At 36.4% G+C, this 19,280-nt stretch overlaps 1 protein-coding gene across 5 annotated transcripts in view; it reads left to right on the plus strand.

Annotated features, from left to right (window-relative positions):
• The window catches only part of LRP2 (LDL receptor related protein 2), a 123,171-nt gene that overhangs the window by 11,551 nt on the left and 92,340 nt on the right, over nucleotides 1-19,280 (plus strand). For all 5 annotated transcript variants that reach the window (XM_068138662.1, XM_068138664.1, XM_068138663.1 and 2 more), the window contains exons 2-4: nucleotides 7,960-8,067; nucleotides 10,160-10,282; nucleotides 12,785-12,901. In XM_068138662.1, the coding sequence (XP_067994763.1) occupies nucleotides 7,960-8,067; nucleotides 10,160-10,282; nucleotides 12,785-12,901 (348 nt within the window). The remainder of the gene's footprint in view (nucleotides 1-7,959; nucleotides 8,068-10,159; nucleotides 10,283-12,784; nucleotides 12,902-19,280) is intronic.

A 19,280-nucleotide genomic window follows, 5' to 3' on the forward strand; every position in this document is an offset into this window, starting at 1 on the left:
ATATACAGTTGGGCTTAAAGAAAGTGGCCAACAGAAATTAATGGCTGATTCACAGTTATCGCTGAGGTACAAGAAACCTGACAGTTAAATGGCAGAAGAAACGTGGTCTGTTCAGTATAAGGAATATTTACTTTACCAATAGAAATTAGTATTGCCTCCTGTGTATTAGAATTAACTCTTGCTTAAAAGGATTATTTCTTACTCCTGCCTTGTTGTAGGACTAAGAAGACAGTAAAGACAGTGAGAGTTTATTTGTTGATTTTTACAAAGTCCGTGAGTGGAAGCAGCATTATAAAAGAACTGAATTTTGATTAATTTGCTTATAATACTGTATGATGGTAAAGGTGCATGGTATGAATGTGTGCTGTTTGTGAGCATGTATGATAAATAAACTGTTGTCATTTTAAATTGAAGAAGCTTGGTTTTTTGGTTTGTTTGGTTGGGTTTTTCTTAACATTTAGAATCCGTGTGAATAATTTTAAAATCTTGTATATCTTAATTTATTTTTGCTTTTCCCAGAGTGGCTCATTTTGAAGTGGCACTGTAGAAACCATGGTTATTATTTTCTGAATACCAGAACTTTAAGAAAAAAATATCTCAAGACAGAATTTTTTCTGAGGGGCCCATATTTTGTTGGAAAACTAAGGTTCTCTTTATTGATGGTTCAGGCTTATACTAGAAAAAATATAATTGAGCAGATTTATTAAAAATTAAATTAGAAACCTTTCTATTTTTATCAGGTGATTTGCATTCATTCCTTTTTCAGTTAATAAAGCTAAAATAAGGTAGGGAGAATGAGGGTTATGAATATCTTTAATGTTGCTAGGAAGCATTTATAGTGTCATTCCTTTGAACTTGATGTCTACAGGAAACTTGAACACTTTTTGCAGGAAGGCTTTCCTGATTAGTTTCAGTAGATTAAGATCCTGCATATCTTTAATTCTTGGATTTATGTTGAGGCATTAAGCGGAAATGAATCTATAGTCCTTTTATAACTGTATTAACTGAAAACAAGTAGTTTAACATAGAACACACTAATTTAAAGTATTTTTACAAAAGATTTTGCATGTGAGCATTATTGAAAGGAGATCTGATGCCTTAGTTTTAACAATGTTTTTAACTGACAAGTGTCTGTATGTGGAAGAGCATGCAGATGGAAAGCACAGAATATATTACAGATCTTACTGTGTCCAGACTGTTCTACTCTGACAGACAAGATCCATTTATTATGGATCTGGAACTTTTGATACTCATCATTCCATTGAACTCAGCACATGGCTTACTCAAAATTCCTTTTCTTGTGAGTATGGAGTATCTAGTTTATTCATATGAGATGGAAATAAACTCTGCATATCCAGGTGGGCTTACAGAAAGAAACAAATGAGCAAATTAAGTTTATCTTCAGTTCTCATTCCTCTCGCCTTCCTGATATCAGTTGTATTTATAATTCAATAGTGTCTGTAGTTCTACATGTGAATGGATTTTTAGGGAGGAGGGCTAGAAGTATCATTTTCTGCTGTTTGGTGGAGGAAAAGGTATTTCCTTGTTATCAAGCATGGGTTTCAGCTGATTTTTTGAGTTGTGCAACTGGTGCTTGGGACTCAAATTTCATAGTCCAGTTAGTGTCAGGCAGAACCAGATCTGCTGCATCAGTTCAATCCTTTATCATTTCCACATTGCAGCTGTAAAATAATCAGAAATAATCAATATCATTTGTGTACCAAAAGGTTTTCTAAAAATCTTTGCTTAGGGCCTAGAAAGTGTGCTAATAAAAGAGTCAGATTAAATAAATGAAGTACTTCTGCACATGTGTCATAGGATGCTGCTGCTGTTCAAACTAGAAAGGTTTTGTGAAGAGTAGTGAATTGATCACTGTTAAATACACCAGGGCTGGAGTCTCTGGCTAGGAATCCTTCCAACACTGATTGATAGAAGGTTGGAGGCCCCTTGTTTCTCATGTTGTCTAATAAATATACCAGCAAAACTGTGCCTCTCATACTGTGACTTGCTGGAGTGCTACTGGAGAAATGGTAAAATATTAATACGCATTGATAAAGGAACTGCACCATGTGGCCTTGGCTTGTTGACATGGAGGTGCTGAGGTGAGTTCAAGTGCCTTTTATACTGCAAACTACCTAGGGTATAACCCTTCTTTTTTTAAGTGTTTGTACAGTGAAAGGTGCAAAGAGTCCTTGATCAGCTACAGAGCAGATGTTGTTTTACTACTAATTATCTCATTATAATATGTAATTGGATGATAATTCAGTACAGAAATCCTGTAGTTCCCTATTAATGTTTTAATTCTGTTTCTCTGGCACTACAGCTCTTCAGCTTCAGATTGTTCCTTGACTAGTCACCGGTCCACCCATCAATCTATATACACACATCTTGCAGTCATATGAAGTGCAGACTCACATTTATATTGTCTTTTTCTTGATGTTGTCAAAGTTATTTCTCTAATATAATCAAGTTTAGAGACATTCAGGTACAGAAGATGTTCTGTTTCAGGCTCTCAAATACTGAAGATAAATCTTGTACTGCTTTCTGTAATGCCTGTACATGTATATTTTATTTTATTTGTTTTTTAATCTCAATAGTTTGTATTAAATAGAGTTTTCAGACTGTAGAAAGACTGAAAGTTAAATATTGTGTCAAGGTACATGAAATTTAGTATAATTGTATCAGAATGTTTTTCTTTGTGTTTTAAATAATTATTCATTTGCCTATTATAATCACTAGAGAAATCCTACTTTCCAGTATCACAGAACATTTTACAATATAAAGCAAAAGTTTTCCCTGAACTATGGATTTTACTTATTCCTTCATTAGTGTGGGGGAACAGAGAAGGAATTTCTGGAGGTTCAGCTTCCCCTCCCTGAGCATTCCAAAACCTCAGGCCACTTGACATGCAATTAAGCTAAGCAAAATTCTGACATCAAACTGTATGGAAGGTGGATTCTCTGGGATTCTACTATCTGCAAGGCCACTGGAGTGGGCTGTTCTGTTAGGGTGCTGAATGGGAGAAAGTGCACCTTTTACTGGAAGGCAGAAAGGGATAAAATAGAGCTGGTCACTTCTTTTCCCTTTTGTAGAATTTATGTGGAAAAGGAGATTGTACTGTGCATTTTGTTTGCACTGTTTTTGTTGAAGAACTGCAAATGTACTAGAAGTGGAACTGTTCAGCTGAAAAAATATTGCCTTGAAGAATGTTACTCTTTTTAAAACACAAAAAGTCTGTTGAGATGATTCCTAAAGTGTAAAGTAATTGCAGCAGTGTAAGTTTAATTTTTGAGTGGCCAGTTTAAGTGGTACAGTCTGCCCTGGGCTTAATACGTTCTTTGTGACTTGAAATCAAATTTAACAATTGAAGAAATGTTGGCAGTTCTTAAAGGAATTGTAAGCATGAGGAAGAAAGAAGGCATGAGGGGTTTTGGCCTATTCTGTACAATCAGAACAGTCATGCTGCTATTAATCTGTGGATGGCCAATGTAATTCATTTGTAGACAGAGTTAAAAGTATGAGGGGCTTCAAGGTTGAATGGACAGGTAGAAAATGCATGAAAAGAATTAGAAAAGACTAGAACTGTTCAGAGAGGAACTGAAAGGAGTCTGAAGTAATGCAAAGAGTGGCAGAGAATAAGGCAATATTGGTTTCCAATAAAAAACAAACATAACATTCTAGTTTTAATATAAGAGGGTTGATTTTAAGCTTAAGTTCTCAATCTAAGTATTTCTGCACAAACCTATTGGGGGAAATGAAGCACAGCAGACATTGAGAGGGTGTAATGGGCTGCCTTCCTGTTGGAGACTGTAGCCTTATGGGTTAAACCAGTCTGCTGTGAAATGCCCGAAGCTATTAACCTCTCTCTGTTCTGCTGGAGTTCCCGAAGACTTCATGTGCCTTTGTGTAGCATTCATTAGTAGTGTGAAGGTTGACTACCATCCTCTAGTGGCAGTGGGGTTTGCCTTTGGTGGTAGTTTAGCTTTTCGATGCTCCACTCCTATGCAGGCAACACTTGTTGGGCAGAACATAAGGTAATTGTATTGAATAGTGTTTATATTGTGTTATTTCCTTTGGTAAGAGATATTAAGAGCAATCCCCCAGTCTTTCATTAGTTAGGTCAGTGTCTTGTTCAACCTTTGCTCTAACTAAATCACTACTATGTTGCTTTATTCCAGTATAAATTGACTATATGGCATAATCTTTTATGCAAGTAGCTTACCCAGAGCCAGCAATATTGGCCTTCTTGTTTTCAACATCCATTCAGGAGTCTCTTATAAGACAATCCCAGACACAAAGAACCACATAAAGTCTAGGGACAAAGCATAAAATCCCAAGACAGTAAGTATAGCAAGAAGTTTAGAAATAGTGCTTTGAGCTATATTTTTCCAGTGATGCTTCTGATTTTCAGTTTGTATTTTTCAGTATTAGATTGGTTTGGATTAAAAATGTTATCTGTTTGTGGCTTCCCCTCCCCCCACTTTGATGTTTTCCTGAATATTGAGCAGTTGAAACAGATCTTATAATTAAAAATTACTTTTGTTAATGCCCAGAGATTCTTCTTTATATATGTTCTGGTGTGATTCATAAGGTCTGCTGTGCATTTTTAGTCTGTATTTTAGCAGTGCTGTCATAACAGTCAAAGGACTAAAACTGAGTTACAGTAAAAGTAGAGCAATGCCAAAAAAGCACCAAAACTTTGTTCTGAATTTTGAACTTTCAAAAGTCACGTAGATTCTTTTCTGTTAGCAAATTTTAAGCATGCTATTAAGATTAATTGTTTACTGCCTGTTTCTTAACTCAGTGGTTATTTTCATCAGGAATTTTGCTAACAGGATTCTGCTTGCCTGAAAGAGGTGTCTGGTTTTATCAGCATCTGTCAGAATAAATCAGAATTTATATGGAAATTAGCTCATTAATATTAATTTTTGGTAATGTCTGACTAATTCATGAGCTGCCTTGCCATTTAAAAAAAAACTCCTATTGAAAGCAAAACCTTCAAAAAAATTAGTAATGACTAATCCTTCAGTGAATCAAGGCTTCAAATGAAGGCAATAACCAAGTGGATATCCCTTGTCTTCTGACATTCCCTGCTCTTGGTGAAATCCAGGTTCTGCAAGGTTCATGTTGCATAGCATGGGGCAATAAAAATATTGCTCTAGGTCTCCATATAGCTTCCTCTGTGGATCATTGTTAGTCAGTGTGAGTAATGTCTGCAACATTTTAGCTTAATTTAGTACTGTTTATAATGAAATTCTTAGTAACTAAATCACAGTTCTCTAAATTTCAGAAGTTTCCAGTGCTTGGTTTTAACAGAATATGTAAACTTTAGTTTTGAGAAAATGGCCTTTATTGCTGTTTGTAGGGACAAGCCTGGTTATTGCTGATGTGGTTATTTTTCTTTTTCCTTCCTTTCTTTTTTTTTTTGTTTGTTTTGTTTTGTATTTTTCTTGGGTATTTGTAGCAGTTATTTTGCAATCATGCATTTTGCCCTGATTACTTCCTTCTTTATCAAAGGTAGAATTGGTTTTGTTCACAGTTGGAACACAAGCCTTTTAGGACCTTCGTGAGAGGTGCCCTTGAATACTGCAAATAACTTTTACTTCTTCCATATTACTTACGTTCAAAGATTTTATTTTTAATAAATAAACACAAGTATCTACTATATAATATTCTTTGTTCTAAAGGTAGTTTAAAACAGTGAAAAATGAAGCATCAGTCTTTCATATTTTTATGTGTTTCAGAGCTCTTTGCCCTCAGTTATAAGTAAGCACGCAAGATAACGTGCAAAGCCTAATGCCATAATTAAATGAATTATAACAGGTCTGCTGAAGAATTGTATAAATGGATGTTGACACAGCGCTTACTGTATGTAGGTGTGAGCAACTTGAAACTGTAATTCTGCAAAATATTAGAGTGTAGGAGAACTGCCTGTAGGTTTTCTGTTAACATTCAGCTCCATTTCTCATGCTTTCTAAAATGTTTCTCAATGTTATCTTCTTTTTATCACTTTAGGGGTATGTTTAACTATAATAACTTAATACAAGATAGGCAAATTAGCAGTGTTGCACACAGTGCTTGGAACTTTTTGGGCTATCATTTGGAAATAATGTGCAAATTGCTCATATTGCTTGTTTATAAGCATATGTTTTATTAGAAGCTCTAATCAAGCACATACAGCTTTTAATTCTGTATTGTAACTTCTTTTTAATTAAGTGGCTATGAATATTCCAGTAATTTTGAATAGCAATAATATACTACATAGATAAGCAGATGTATTATTTGCTTTGTATAGCAATTCCAACTGATAAATTATGGTTTATGTGCTGTGCTTATTAGAGCTTTAACTGCTAATCTCATATGGAAATGTTGCTTTGTAGGGCAAAAGCCCTCAGTGAGAAGGCCTGGGATTCCAGAGTGAACTTGTACATTCCTTCAGGGCATTTTTGAAAGGGAGGTTGTTGTGTTTTAAAGGTAGTTGATAAGAAACCTGCACCACCAACCCCAGACCTGCACCACCAACCACCATCATGCATTAGTCTATAGAAGGTATTTGGGTGAACATACTCCTGTACCACTCCGTACCACCATTTATCCAAGTGAAGTTTTTGACCATTTGCAGGATACATTATAAATCAGGGTGTCACTACCAGACAATCAGATTTGAACATTCCTTGCATAAAGTAGCTTGCCTATATCCCTTAGGAACAGATCACTTAACTGTGTTTACTTGACAGTGTTGATATGCCTGGTTTTACGTGGAAGTTAGAGCAGTGTGCTATTATGTCACCATGAATTCAAAAAGTAGATGGTTGCGCTGCATGAGATTATCTTCTCTGGACAAGTCACTCAGAATAATTGAAAGATCAACTTTTATCATATGGCAATTAATTAAATCAGGAAACAGGATGTTTTTCTTCAGAGTTGGCCTTTGCTACTGTGTCATTTTTTTTCAGTGTTTCCTTCTCTGAGGGCTGACAACAAATTAACATGAAACATCTCTGTTGCATCTACTTATAGCTCATTGTTTTGGGGATCTATAAAACTGTTCACTCCTTTTTTATGAGGCTGTAGTTACACCAAAAAACACAAAAAGTGCATTTTATCTTTTCTACTGGAGTGAAGATTTCATTAGTCAACTCTAATAAAAGCCTGATCCAGCTACATTTACACCTGAGAATGAATGATTCTTTAGCAGGTCTTAATCCTTAGTAGATCAAGCAGGAGGGAATGACAGCAGGATATCTTTTGATCAGCCATAAATGTCTGAAAGCCTAATTTCTTTTAAAATACTTGCTATTCAAATGTTGTCTGAAGATGTGCTTTCCTGTACTTCAGAGGAAAGATTTTAAATCTTAAGATATTATTTCAAAACAAAACGTAGGTCATTCTGTACTTTGAAGCGGTTGCTGCTGAAACAAGATTTCCACATTGGCTAAGGGGATTATTAGTATTTTTCTTAAATCCTTAACATCTCTGGGGAAGACTAGCATTTAGCATGCTTAACCCTGTGAAATAATGTGGAAAATTATGCCCTACCTTTACTTAAGTCTGTGCTGCTTGTGAATTTAAAACAGACACATTCCTGCTAAATAAGTTTCTGTAGTGTAGGTGCTCCTCTGAGACTTCTTTGTGTTATTGCCCCCCTTTTTTAATTTTGTTTGTATAATAAAAAAAATATTTAAATTATGGGAATTTTTCTATCAATTTAGTTGGGAAATGCCCTGTGAGATTTAGAGATTTTTTTTTTCCTTTTATTTTTCAGCTGAGTGTGTAAAGATGTTTTTTATATATATGTACTGATTTATATTTGTGTATTATTGTAATATTGTATTCTCTCTTTTCCTCTGTATGCCATAAAGGGATGAATAGACTACAGTTGTTTGACAGGAATGCACTACACTGTCTGTTTTGATGTGCTGGTACTGCTAACCTGCTTGTTCCACTGCTTTACTGCAGGATGTGAGCAGGGACAGTTTCGCTGTGGAAATGGTCGCTGTATTCCTGCAGACTGGAGGTGTGATGGGGCTAGAGACTGCTCTGATGATACAGATGAAGCTGGCTGTCGTAAGTGAAACAACTATAGAGCAACTTTTTTGGTAATAGCAAATACTGAGGTCCCAGGGTTCTCAGCTATGTCTGTGGTAGAAGAATGAATATCAGAAGAGAAAAAAAAATTACTTGTTTTGAGATGATTGCAGAATTTGCTTAAGGGTCATAGTTCTTGATTGCATTGGCTTGGTATTCAGAAAACCAAGTACTGCTAAACTTCTAACCTGAGTTTGTGATCTCTTAACAAATCTGAGTGTCTAATAGTGCAGTTTCATTTGTTGACTAATATTCTAAGTAGATGTAGAAATGGCTTATATCCTATTATTGCAGCAATTCTGGATATTTGATGTACTTACAGCTACCACTGCCATTATTTGAACTGCTGTGTAGGATTGAAAAGTTCCTATACAACAAACAAGCTGTACCTACTGTACCTTGAGTCTTCATTTGTTATCTGAAGTTAGTTGTGCTATCTTCAGTGTTAAGAGGTCAGGGAGAACAATTGCATTCAGATGATCTGTAATTTCTATGCACAAAGATTCTTCTGAGCTGAATGATAAAAAATTGTGAAAATTAAGGAATTAATTAAAGAATTCCTTCCACAATTTGTTTTCAGGACTGTTTGCATTCTACCTTCTCAGTTCTAGTGCTCTTTGAGGTCTCCTGGGTTGGTGCAGTTGTCAGCCCACTTAAAAGCTGTGCCAGTTTTTGTTCCTCAGCTGATGGGCAGTTAGCCTAACTTATTTTGGTTCTTTTCACAATGAATTCGATTGTTTTGTGATCAATATAATAAAATTGAAAGTTATTCACATACCTTGGCAGAATGATATGTTGCTTAGCATTCTGTTTAGCTCTCAAAACCAGTGCAGTTCTGATTGAAGAATGCCTTGAACTGGCAAAACAAAATGATGTTGTCCTATAACTTGCCATTTCAGCTTAGTTCTGAACTACAAGTGGAAAGAGTGGGTAAAATTCATATTGGATTTGTGAGAGATTAAAAAAATCAATTGGCACTGCATTTGTCATAGTTATAAGTGTGAAGTTGAGTTGTTCTTATTTTTATATATGTGATTAATTAGGAAAATGAAAATAAAACTTTATCAAGTTTTTTTTTCTCCTTTCAGTTAATTGTGCTTTTTTAAGGCAGTATATTAATGTGCTATGTGTAGTGGGGCATGTAATTAGGAAGATAGTTTAAAACTGGCATAAAGTTAAAACGATATTACAGGATGATTCTTTGTTTCATAAAACAAGAATTGAAAGAAGTGTGCATGAAGTCTATAGTATGTGATCGATTTTTATTTCTCTAAGTACTTCTAATGTAGTTTCTCTACTTCTCAACTCTAAATCTACAAAGTAATTTAATTTTCTCCCCTTATGCTTTGTTTACATTGGTGTTGTGCTCGCATATAATTCCATAAGCCCCAAGTGTTTCATGGAAAAAAAGATGAGTAAGACCAGAGTCCTGTTTACTAGGCTGTGTTATGCTAGTGATTACTCCCAGGAGTAATAACTAGGGGTGGAGTTAGCTGCTCAACAGTTTCAGACGTTTATTTTGATCTTTCTCTGTAATGGCTATTTGAAAAGTAACAAGTTGAGTGAGGACAACAACATTCAGATGGTTCTGATGTGACCCTCACTTTTTCTTCATGAATTCAGAGAAGTCATGAGCTTATTTTGAAAGACCCTCTTCCTACCAGGAATAGAGCACTGGGGTTGCATGAGAGCAATTGAACAGACAGACCCCTGTGAGACTAGAGAAACTATCGTGACTCATAAGTGGAAAAGCCTGGAGCCTCTGCTAAGAGTGTTGTTCAGAGCCCTAATCTTTTGCTGTGACTTGCCTTCTGGAGCATCCCATGTCTCCAGGGGAAGATACCAAACGAAAGATTCCTACACAGGAGTTTTTCCTTTAAGCATCGGTGTGCTTGGCCCACTTTCTCCTTCCTGTCTGTTTCTCTGGTTTGTCAAATGCTTCATGTGTTTAATGGAAGTCACAGTCAATAGACACTTGAACCTGAAGTATTCTTTTTCCCTTGTTTAATTATTCTCTTTGAAAGCTCTTTCCCAGACATCTGTGAAATTACTTTTTTTTCTTCATTGCTAGCACAACCTACCTGTGAGGGAAATCAGTTTCAGTGTCAGACGGATGGCGAATGTATCCCACATTCATGGGTTTGTGATGATGAAGAAGACTGTGAAGATGGCTCAGATGAACATCAACAATGTCGTAAGTATTTGAGTTCTAATGTTATACCATCTTTGTGAGATAAGGTAATTTACATAGCAGCATATTGAGAACATACAGAAACAAGCCTGCTCTAAGGAGAGCTTTTACCAGAAGTGTCTCTCTGAAGTAGTTTCTAGAAATAAAATCTAAAATCAATAAAAAAACCAGAAAATATGTCTACAAAACCATCTCCAGGTCTTGTAATCTGAAAATTACTGATCTTTCTGTTAATTAAAAAGAGGAAAAAAAGCAGAAAAATATACAATGCACATTAGTTTTATACTTGATACAAAATTTAGTACATCCAAATATGGTGACATATACATTGTACTCTGATGTCTAAACATTTTCAGTCACAGAAAAAAAAACTACTTTATTCCATTGCAGAGTAATATTCACATTGACACCTCAGAATTACAAAACCAAAACCCATTGATTTCTTCCTGGAAAATGTTGGAATTTAGATATATATAAAAAAAGGAGGAATTATCAAGCAACTGAAGTACACATTACTTCTTGTACCATCTTCTGTGGTGCTACTTAATGATACCATTATTTAAAACAACCAGAGCTGTTCTTTCTCATATTAAGATAGAAGGAGTACCACAATTCCTGGCATGGAGTGAAAGTCTACATTATCATTTGGACAGTTCAAAATTATGACATAATTCCTATTAAGATTTCAGTTTAATATGCAAAATACTGTATAACCTTGTTTGAATTCCTCTTTTAGACTAAAGTGTTTAAGATTCTCTGCGTACTTTAGAGCACAGGCACCATTTAGCAGCCTAACTGCCATAGTCACAGGCCTTCTCTTTTTTTTTTTCCAGTGTCAATAGCAAGATGAACACTGATAATAATAACATACAATGCTCTGGTTTTTCAAATGTTGTGATTAAGCAGTCTAAGGGCTGCATACAGTGGAGTACCTGCTGTAGTCATGAACACTGACTTGAGATGATTATTGCACCAAATTTCATTCTCTGCATTATTGTAGAAGACAAGGAAGAACAAGCATTGCAATTTTCTAAAGAACCACTTTCCCACTACTTCTTGTATTAGAAGTTACTTTAAATAATGAGGATAAGATCCATTTATTTTTCTTTTTAATTCTATATGTAATTTTTTTGATACCTTCATTAAACTGAACAGATCTGGACCTTCTGTCTTAACTCCCTTGGTAGTAGGTAGGTTCACAGTTTCAAATTTTGGAAGAATTTTGCTCACAGATGTGGTTTGTGCTTTTATATCATGATACTTATTCCCTCTGATGATGGAAAAATTAGAACTAAGATTCGCTGCCTTTTGCTCCCCTCTTCGTCTGGGAAGCTGCAAGCGCAGTTGCTGTTTATGCTTTAACTAAAGAATCTGTTGATGCAAAATGCAAAAGGAGCAACAGCTCTGAGCTGGTTTTTGAGCTGGGTCACTGTTAAAGTGTACTAGTTAATCACGAGTGTTAGTAACTGCACAGGCACTGTGCTGCTGCTGGTTTTGAGCCAGATCCTGGTATTTGGCCTTATTCTTCTAAAGCAACTTTTTATCTCTGTGTTTTGGAATTGTGGAAGAGTTTTTCTTTCTTGAAACATGGAAAAATTATCCCTGACATAAATGGCTGACAGCTCTGGATGCATGCAGTAGTAAACCATTTTGGTTTACTTTGCTGTCTTGCTCTTGGTTTTCCTCAGGACACTAGTATCCCAGTAGCTGATCTTACTTTGGGAGTACTGACAGAAAAAGCAGTAGAGAGACCCTGTAAAGCAGCAGACCAGATACCAGTGTATAGACTGAGACTGTGTTGAGCTGTAGCATGAATTTGAAAGATACAAATGTGCAGGTGGCAGAAGGGAGGAAAAGTTAGCAGAAATTTCACCCTTCAGTTATATCTGCAGAAATTCAATTAATTTGCCTAAGAAGGACAGTCTCTAATTTAGCTGTAGTGGAATCAAAGTAGAATTGGACAATTTTATGTGGTTACTTTTCACTGACACAGCTGTCATGGGATGAGACTTTATTGTTCTTGATCCTTTATTGGTTATGAATGTGAAATATTCCTGACCATTGAGGCCCTGGCTGTGTTAGAAAGCAGCGCCTTAACCTCCAGTTCCGCTGTGTTTACATTGTGGCATTCTAGCTGACCAAGTAACTTGCAGTTACTGAAGATTTTGACCCAGTAAACAGAGAAAACTTTAAAATAGTGAGAACTGGTGATGTAATCTTTTAGGCAGAATACCTGTAGGGAGGTAATTTTTAACCTAGAGCTCAACCCCTTCAGTGGAGAAAAATAGTGACCTTGCAGGCTGTGGAAGACCTCATAGAGCTATGTTATCTGCCATATACTTATCAGGTGCTCTGTAATCTCCTTAAGTACACAAAGGTACAGGAAGAAAACATCTTATACTAATATTTGTGAGGAGGATGGAGTAAAAAGGAGGAAAATACTTTTCTGCATAGAAAAAAATCTTGATTGCTGGAAAAGACTAATTGAGTTCCTGTTTCTTGCAGCGGGAAGAACATGCTCAAGTCAGCAATTCACGTGTTCAAATGGGCAGTGTATCCCAAGCGCATACTGGTGCGATCGGGTGAAGGACTGCACTGATGGAACAGATGAAAGAGCCTGCCGTGAGTCTTCGCTCTTAGCACTGGATCTGGTTTCATCTCATCTCTTGGTGGCATTTTAATAAATTTGTAAGATTAAAGGGCCTGGTGATGGACAGGATGACCACAATATGCTTCTTGTTGTGAGAGTGTAATTTCAGATTCTTTTGTGTATTAGAGCTGATGTTCTGATACAGATCCATTATTGCAGACCTCAAATGTGGAGTGATAACATAGGATCAGGGCTTCTTGTTTGTCGTTGTCCAAAAAATGACTAATATTGCACTGGAAAGAAGCAATTCTTCTTAAATAAGTTAAAGCCTAGGGAGACTCAGAGCTAACTTTGCCAATTTTTGCATACTATTTTTGCATATTCCTTATTAAATCAGTAATAACTATGACCTGTATAGAAATGCAGAATTTGACTCTGAATCACCTCTTTAAGAGGCTTTGTCCCTTTCAAAATCATTTGTATTGTAGACTGCGGTTTCTTGTGGAGATGAAGTGGCACTGGGTCATATTGTTTTCACGTAAGAAGTTTATATTATGCCAACAGAATGCAGGTTTTTACAGTTTAACTTCCGCAGAGTTGAGGCTGCTTGACTAGTGACAACCTTCCTAGATCCTGGTCTAGGCCGAATATTGCTGACAGCTGGCCACAGAATAGTAGCCATATTTTTCAGAGATGTTTTTGCCTAATGCAGTCACAACAGTGTCTAACAGTATGTGTCTTCACCGTTTTCACAGTATCTTCACAGTATCACTGAGGTTGGAAGAGACCTCAAAGATCATTGAGTCCAACCTGTCACCACTGTTAATACCAAGGAAAAATTTTACCTGTCATGAGTGGTGTGTAACACATGAGCTGCTATTCCAGCTTTTAGAAATTAGTGTGTCTTTGGGAAAAAGACATAACTGTAAACTTTGTTCAGAACCAGACCTGGGGCAGGAGGTGGGGAAGAGGCTAGGATGCTGAGGTATGGATAAAGAAGGAAGCAAGAAAATGTTGTTAAAAGTGGCACTTAGAGGAAACAAGGATATGTGTATATGCTATCTAAAGGAAAACCAGCATATTACATGGTCAGCCAGCTGCTAGTGCATTTCGTCCTTGACTCACAAGTGGCTAAACTGTATATTCTGTAGAATGAAAGGTGATTTAGAATTACATGGTACTCTGCAATAAAAGCTTGCTGAGACAGCCAGCTTGGAACTTTTCCACATGATGGATCTATAGTCAATTCTGAAGTCACCAGCACAAATGGCTGAAAGCCAAGAACCAAAATATTCCATATCATTGTTGACAGAATATCTTCTCTAACTTGCCCTTTTTCCTCTTTAAGTTACCAACCTGTTTTCTTCCTCTAAATTTGATTTAGCAAATCTATAACACATTCAAAAATTCTGAAGAAAAGAATTGTTTAAAAATTAAAAATCTGTGTATTAAAAAGGAGGAACTGCTCAGCACCTCTGAGAAATCTGAGAGTAGTCATTGCATAAAGTGTGGCACAGCCAGGTGAAATGGTGTGATCATTATAAATGCAATAAATGCGTGGCAAAATGAGGGCTGAATCCTAACCACAATACTCACAAATTTTCCTTAAGACTAGAAGTCACTGTGATGTTTGAAAATTGAAGCACATATTATATTTCAGGTTTACCATTCTGAACTAAGTAAATTGAAAAAGGCAGTTTGGAAAGGGGCTTTTAGATACTGCTAAAGTAGCACTTCACTGCTGTGTGGGAAACTCAGTCATTGCTGCATCAGCCGGTAGGCCCCATGATTGTTGGGAAGACAGCAGATTTAGCCCCAGGGAGAGGGACTGCCTTGTATCAATCAACAGCCTCTACTCTGATTTATTAGAAGATGTGTTGACAGTCTCTCTAAGACAGAAGAATGACTGTGACGTGGAACGTTGAAAGTGGGAGTGTCAGGCTAGTTTAAAGAAATGTGATGATGCTGAAGACCAGATAATCAAGAAGAATGTAATAACAAAACCCTTCCAGAAAGGATGGACAAATTTGATTGCCTTCCTTCCTTGAAGGGCCTGAAGCTTTAAACAAACCATAAGATAAAATTAATGATTTTGTGATTCTATGATTAACTGAACAGTAGGGCTTACCATGTTAGAGTTTACTATTTTGAAGCAGATTCAAATACTTGCTTTGAATATTAATTTTCCCACTGTTTTATCCATTTTCTTTTCCACTCTATCTGATAAAAACAAATATGAGGAATATAATTATAGCAAAAGACGAGGAATATAATTATGGTGACCTTTTCCATGGTCATTATTTTTTTCCTAAAGGGAAACCTTTCCTACTAAAAGGTTTCATACATAAAAATGAAACATCTCTGAAGAAAAAAGCTATTTAGAACTGATTCTTTTATTTCACAGAGCATAATAAACCATAAACTTATCAGTGATTTGTCTGGAAGCAGATTTAGATTGTAAAGATGATAAAAGTGCTGTTGCTGAATAAGTTACATTATTTAAGAAACAAGTCAGATGCAAGGTGTCACCACTATAAAGTAACTCAGCAATGAAAAATGGGGGGGGGGGGGGGGGGGGGGGGGAGAAGAACAAAGGCATTCAAAGCCTTAGTCTGTTTTACTGCTAATGGGATTATCAGTAAGGGAAAGCTACCCATGCAGAGGCTAAGATAAACATCAGAACAATGTTTCAGCTACAGGTCGTGTAATTAGTGCATTGAAGCTATTTTAGTTTCATAAGATTGTGGAGTTTTATTTTCTTTAAAAATATATCGCAGGTTGTTTTTCCTGCTTTTTTGGTAGTCAGCAGGTAGCAAATACTTTCATTTTAAAGCTTCAGAAATGTAGAATGCAATGGCAGACTATTTTGGGTAACGATTACTTTTTGAGAGTAAGCAGCCAATACTGGTGTCACTTTTCTCTGTTATGTACTTGATTTCTTTCAAATCAAGGTAGAATTCTCTCTTCTGCCTTAGCTTTATAGTTGTGAAATCCATTCTGCTTTGACTGTCTTGGATGCAGATGTGGCAGCTGAGCACTGCACTGAGGCCATGAAAGAGGGGAAATATTTTAAAGACATGTTGTTGGAGTCTGACTGGCTGAGTCCACGACCAGAAACTCTATTTTTATTCTAATTTTGATGTCGAGTTGCTTAACCTGTTAATTCCTGCCTCTTATTTTCTGCTCTAAATATCTGTTGTGTCAGGAAATAGACAGCTAGGGCTGGGATGAATTTGCATAGATCAGGCTAAAAGTGAATGAAGATCAAGAATTGAAGAGATCTGGGGGATGTAAATCAAGAAGGAAATAAAGGGCCATGGACAGAGGCTAAAGTTCTTGATGTTGGATCAATTACCTGTAACAGGTATTAATTCAGGCTGAAGAAAATATCTCCACTAGAGAGAGTTTGGGACAGGGAATAAGCAAAACTGGAGCAAGTTAAGGAAAACTGCCAAAGAGTAGTGTGGCCAGGGATCAAAATCAGGCATTAAGGTCAGGAATGAGGGTCTGGTCAGTCTGCTAGCTCTTAAAGCATCTCTGCTATGAACACTACCTGCTGTCATGTACTCTCATAATACTCTTGGGCTTAGGGTAAATCCTCCTACTCGTGCTTCTGATAGGCTGCGAGCTGTCTGGGCAAAGATTTGCCCACTGTGAGGTGGTGACTCATGGCAGTATATGAAAGGGTTTTACTTAATTTTATTTTGTAAAATATTTTGAAATTATGCTGCAATAAAAGGATAAAATTTTGAAGCAGGATATCATACCTTATTTTTTCTTTCTTCTTCTTCTAACATGGGTTAGAGTTACAGAAGGTTACAATTCCTGGCTGTGTGACAGAAATTGGTGTCTACTGAATCAAATACTGGTTTCAGTTATCACCTATTATTGTTTTTTGTATGGATTTATTTCCAGCTTGCAGAACAGAAGTGTTGGGTAGAAAGTGAAATAATGTAGATTTAGCAATCATGTGTACATGCTATTTAAATGTGTTTGAGACTGTTGCACCAAAACCGTTTGTGTGTTGCAAGGGGTAAGGTGCCTCATCTGTCATTTGTGCTGGTGTTTGCTAGCTGGTCTTGCATCTGAAGTGCTGACATACCACAGGGAGACAGATTTGTATTTGGCTAATAAAAAGACATGCCTGAGAGAAAGAGAAGAGAAAGAAGAGCTTCCTTTATTCCTGAGCACTGGAATGAACATAGCTGGATTTCCCCTTTTTTCACAAAGCTTGTATTATTTCCTAGGTACTATGATGACTAGGAATAGATCTCCTCTTTTCAGTTTTCTGTAATTAGCCAAAGGTTCTTGGGAGGAAAAGATAAAGGAAACAGTGCTCATGTTGGAGCCTTTTCAGAGTTAAAAGCAAGGTGAAAGAAAACAGAGTTTGTATTTTTCTGTCCTTTTACTTTTCTAATCTCATTATTGTCTCTTTTCACTCTCTCATGTTTTCATTTCAGACTTCCTTAGGAGCAAAATAGATTCTTTTTAGTTCTTTCTAATCCATCTGTCACAGACTTAGAAAAAACCCAATGTTTCCTTTAGTTTTTACATAGTTCCAGGTCACTCAGTGTGCTGACACTTTTCCCATGTGCTCCTTAGAACAGAGACAGTATGATCAGATTTGCTGTTCAGTTCTTGCATAGCTATGAGTTTTTAAATCCGAATTCATTGCTCTGGGACTATTTCTTGCACATGAATCTTTGTTTTTTGTGGGTTTTGGGGTTGTGTTTTTTTTTTTTTTTTAAAAAAAAGAAAGTAAAACTATATCTAGGAAATGTTTATTGTGCAAGCCCCAAATGCAGTGACTAATGTAAGAACTTGTTGTTTAAATCCCAAAATACCATGATACTAACTTTCCAGACTTTCTTCACTGGAGAGTGTTTAATTAAGCTAGAGTGCATAACTAATCTGGTTTGGTGGTTCATCTTATTCTTGCCCTCACCAGAGAAAAGGTCCAGACTCTCTTTTCCAATTTAGAACTTTCCATTTGGTGACAAGGAGTAGAACTCAGCTGATTTGTTGGTAATGTTTTCTAAATTTTGGAGTGAAAGAAAATGAGTTTAAGTCCTGTCTCTTCACAGTGACAAGGACAGGCACTCCTTCATTTTCAGATATCCTGTATTGTTGTGAACTTCTGTTTTTCCTTCTTTCATTCTCTCAAGAGCAGTGTCCACCATAAACACAATGCCACAAGTATGTGATTTCCACAGGGGCCTTAGCTGGAAGCTGTTGGAAAGTGTCAGACAGTGGTTGGCTCTCAAATAATTCAGCTTTTCTTGCTTGGTATCTTTGGTACCTTTCCTCCCATAAAAGCATGGATGGCTATCCCAGCTACTGTGAAATTGTCCTGGTGGCACAAATGCTTATGAACCCTGCAGTGTGTTGGCTGCCACTTTTGGCATAACTCATAGCTTTGCCATTATTCATTAATATTAGTTATTAATACCCCGAATAAATAGAACCATTTTATTAAAACAATATGCTACAAGATACAAAGAGTGCAATGTACAGTGCAATGAAAAATACCTTTCAGAGCAGTAGGAAAGCTATGATCAGAACTGCTGTTTGCTAATATTGGTGTTTAGACAGGGTATTGAAAATGGGATTACCTGTACAGAATTTAAAAGTTAAATTAATTTCCATCAGGCTTTTCCAAGCATGTTCTTGCTTCTGCAACTACAATTAAAATAAAGAATCTGTACACTGAGTATGTTTGAAAAGAAAATGATGAAAAAGAAGTGTTTGCTCACATTCTGGTAAACCATTAATATACTTAGAATGTGTATATTGAAGTGGCTTCAAAATGTTTTTACTTACTGCCCTTCTTGGGTTTTTTTTTAATGATTTGTTCCATTGAGGGTAGTGTGGCACTGGAATAGACTGGGGCTTTGAGCATCCTGTTAAGTGGAAGATGTCCCTTCCCATGGCAGGGGGGTTGGAACTAGGTGATACTTAAGGTTCCTTCTAACTCAAACGATTCTGTGATTCTATGATAATCATGTAAGCCTGTTCCATATGTGATTGACATGAGAATGTGATGATATATATAGAATAGTAGAAGCAAGTGAAATAGTTTGCTACTTCCTGGAAAAAAACACAGCTTTTCTTATTTCTATGTGAGTAATTTTGTAATCCATGTTTTGAGTTTGAAGAGTATGAATGAAAATGTGCCTAAGTGAGAGCCTTGCATGCAAGTAAAATATGATGGAATTTGAACTGAAAATCTTAAAGGTGCAATGTGAAATTTGATTATTCTTGAGTTGATTTATCTGCCTGTATTTCCATATAGATGTGAAGGTCCAATGAACCTCACCTCTAAAAGCAGCAGTTATTTGCTTTCATACTTGCCCTTTACCTGAATTAGTAACTACATATCAATGAGCTAAATTTAGCTCATATTCTGCTCCA

This window comes from Melanerpes formicivorus, unplaced genomic scaffold (genome assembly GCF_026170545.1).
Source record: "Melanerpes formicivorus ecotype bairdi unplaced genomic scaffold, bMelFor1.0.p_v2 SCAF_5, whole genome shotgun sequence".
In the NCBI taxonomy this organism is placed as follows: domain Eukaryota; kingdom Metazoa; phylum Chordata; class Aves; order Piciformes; family Picidae; genus Melanerpes; species Melanerpes formicivorus.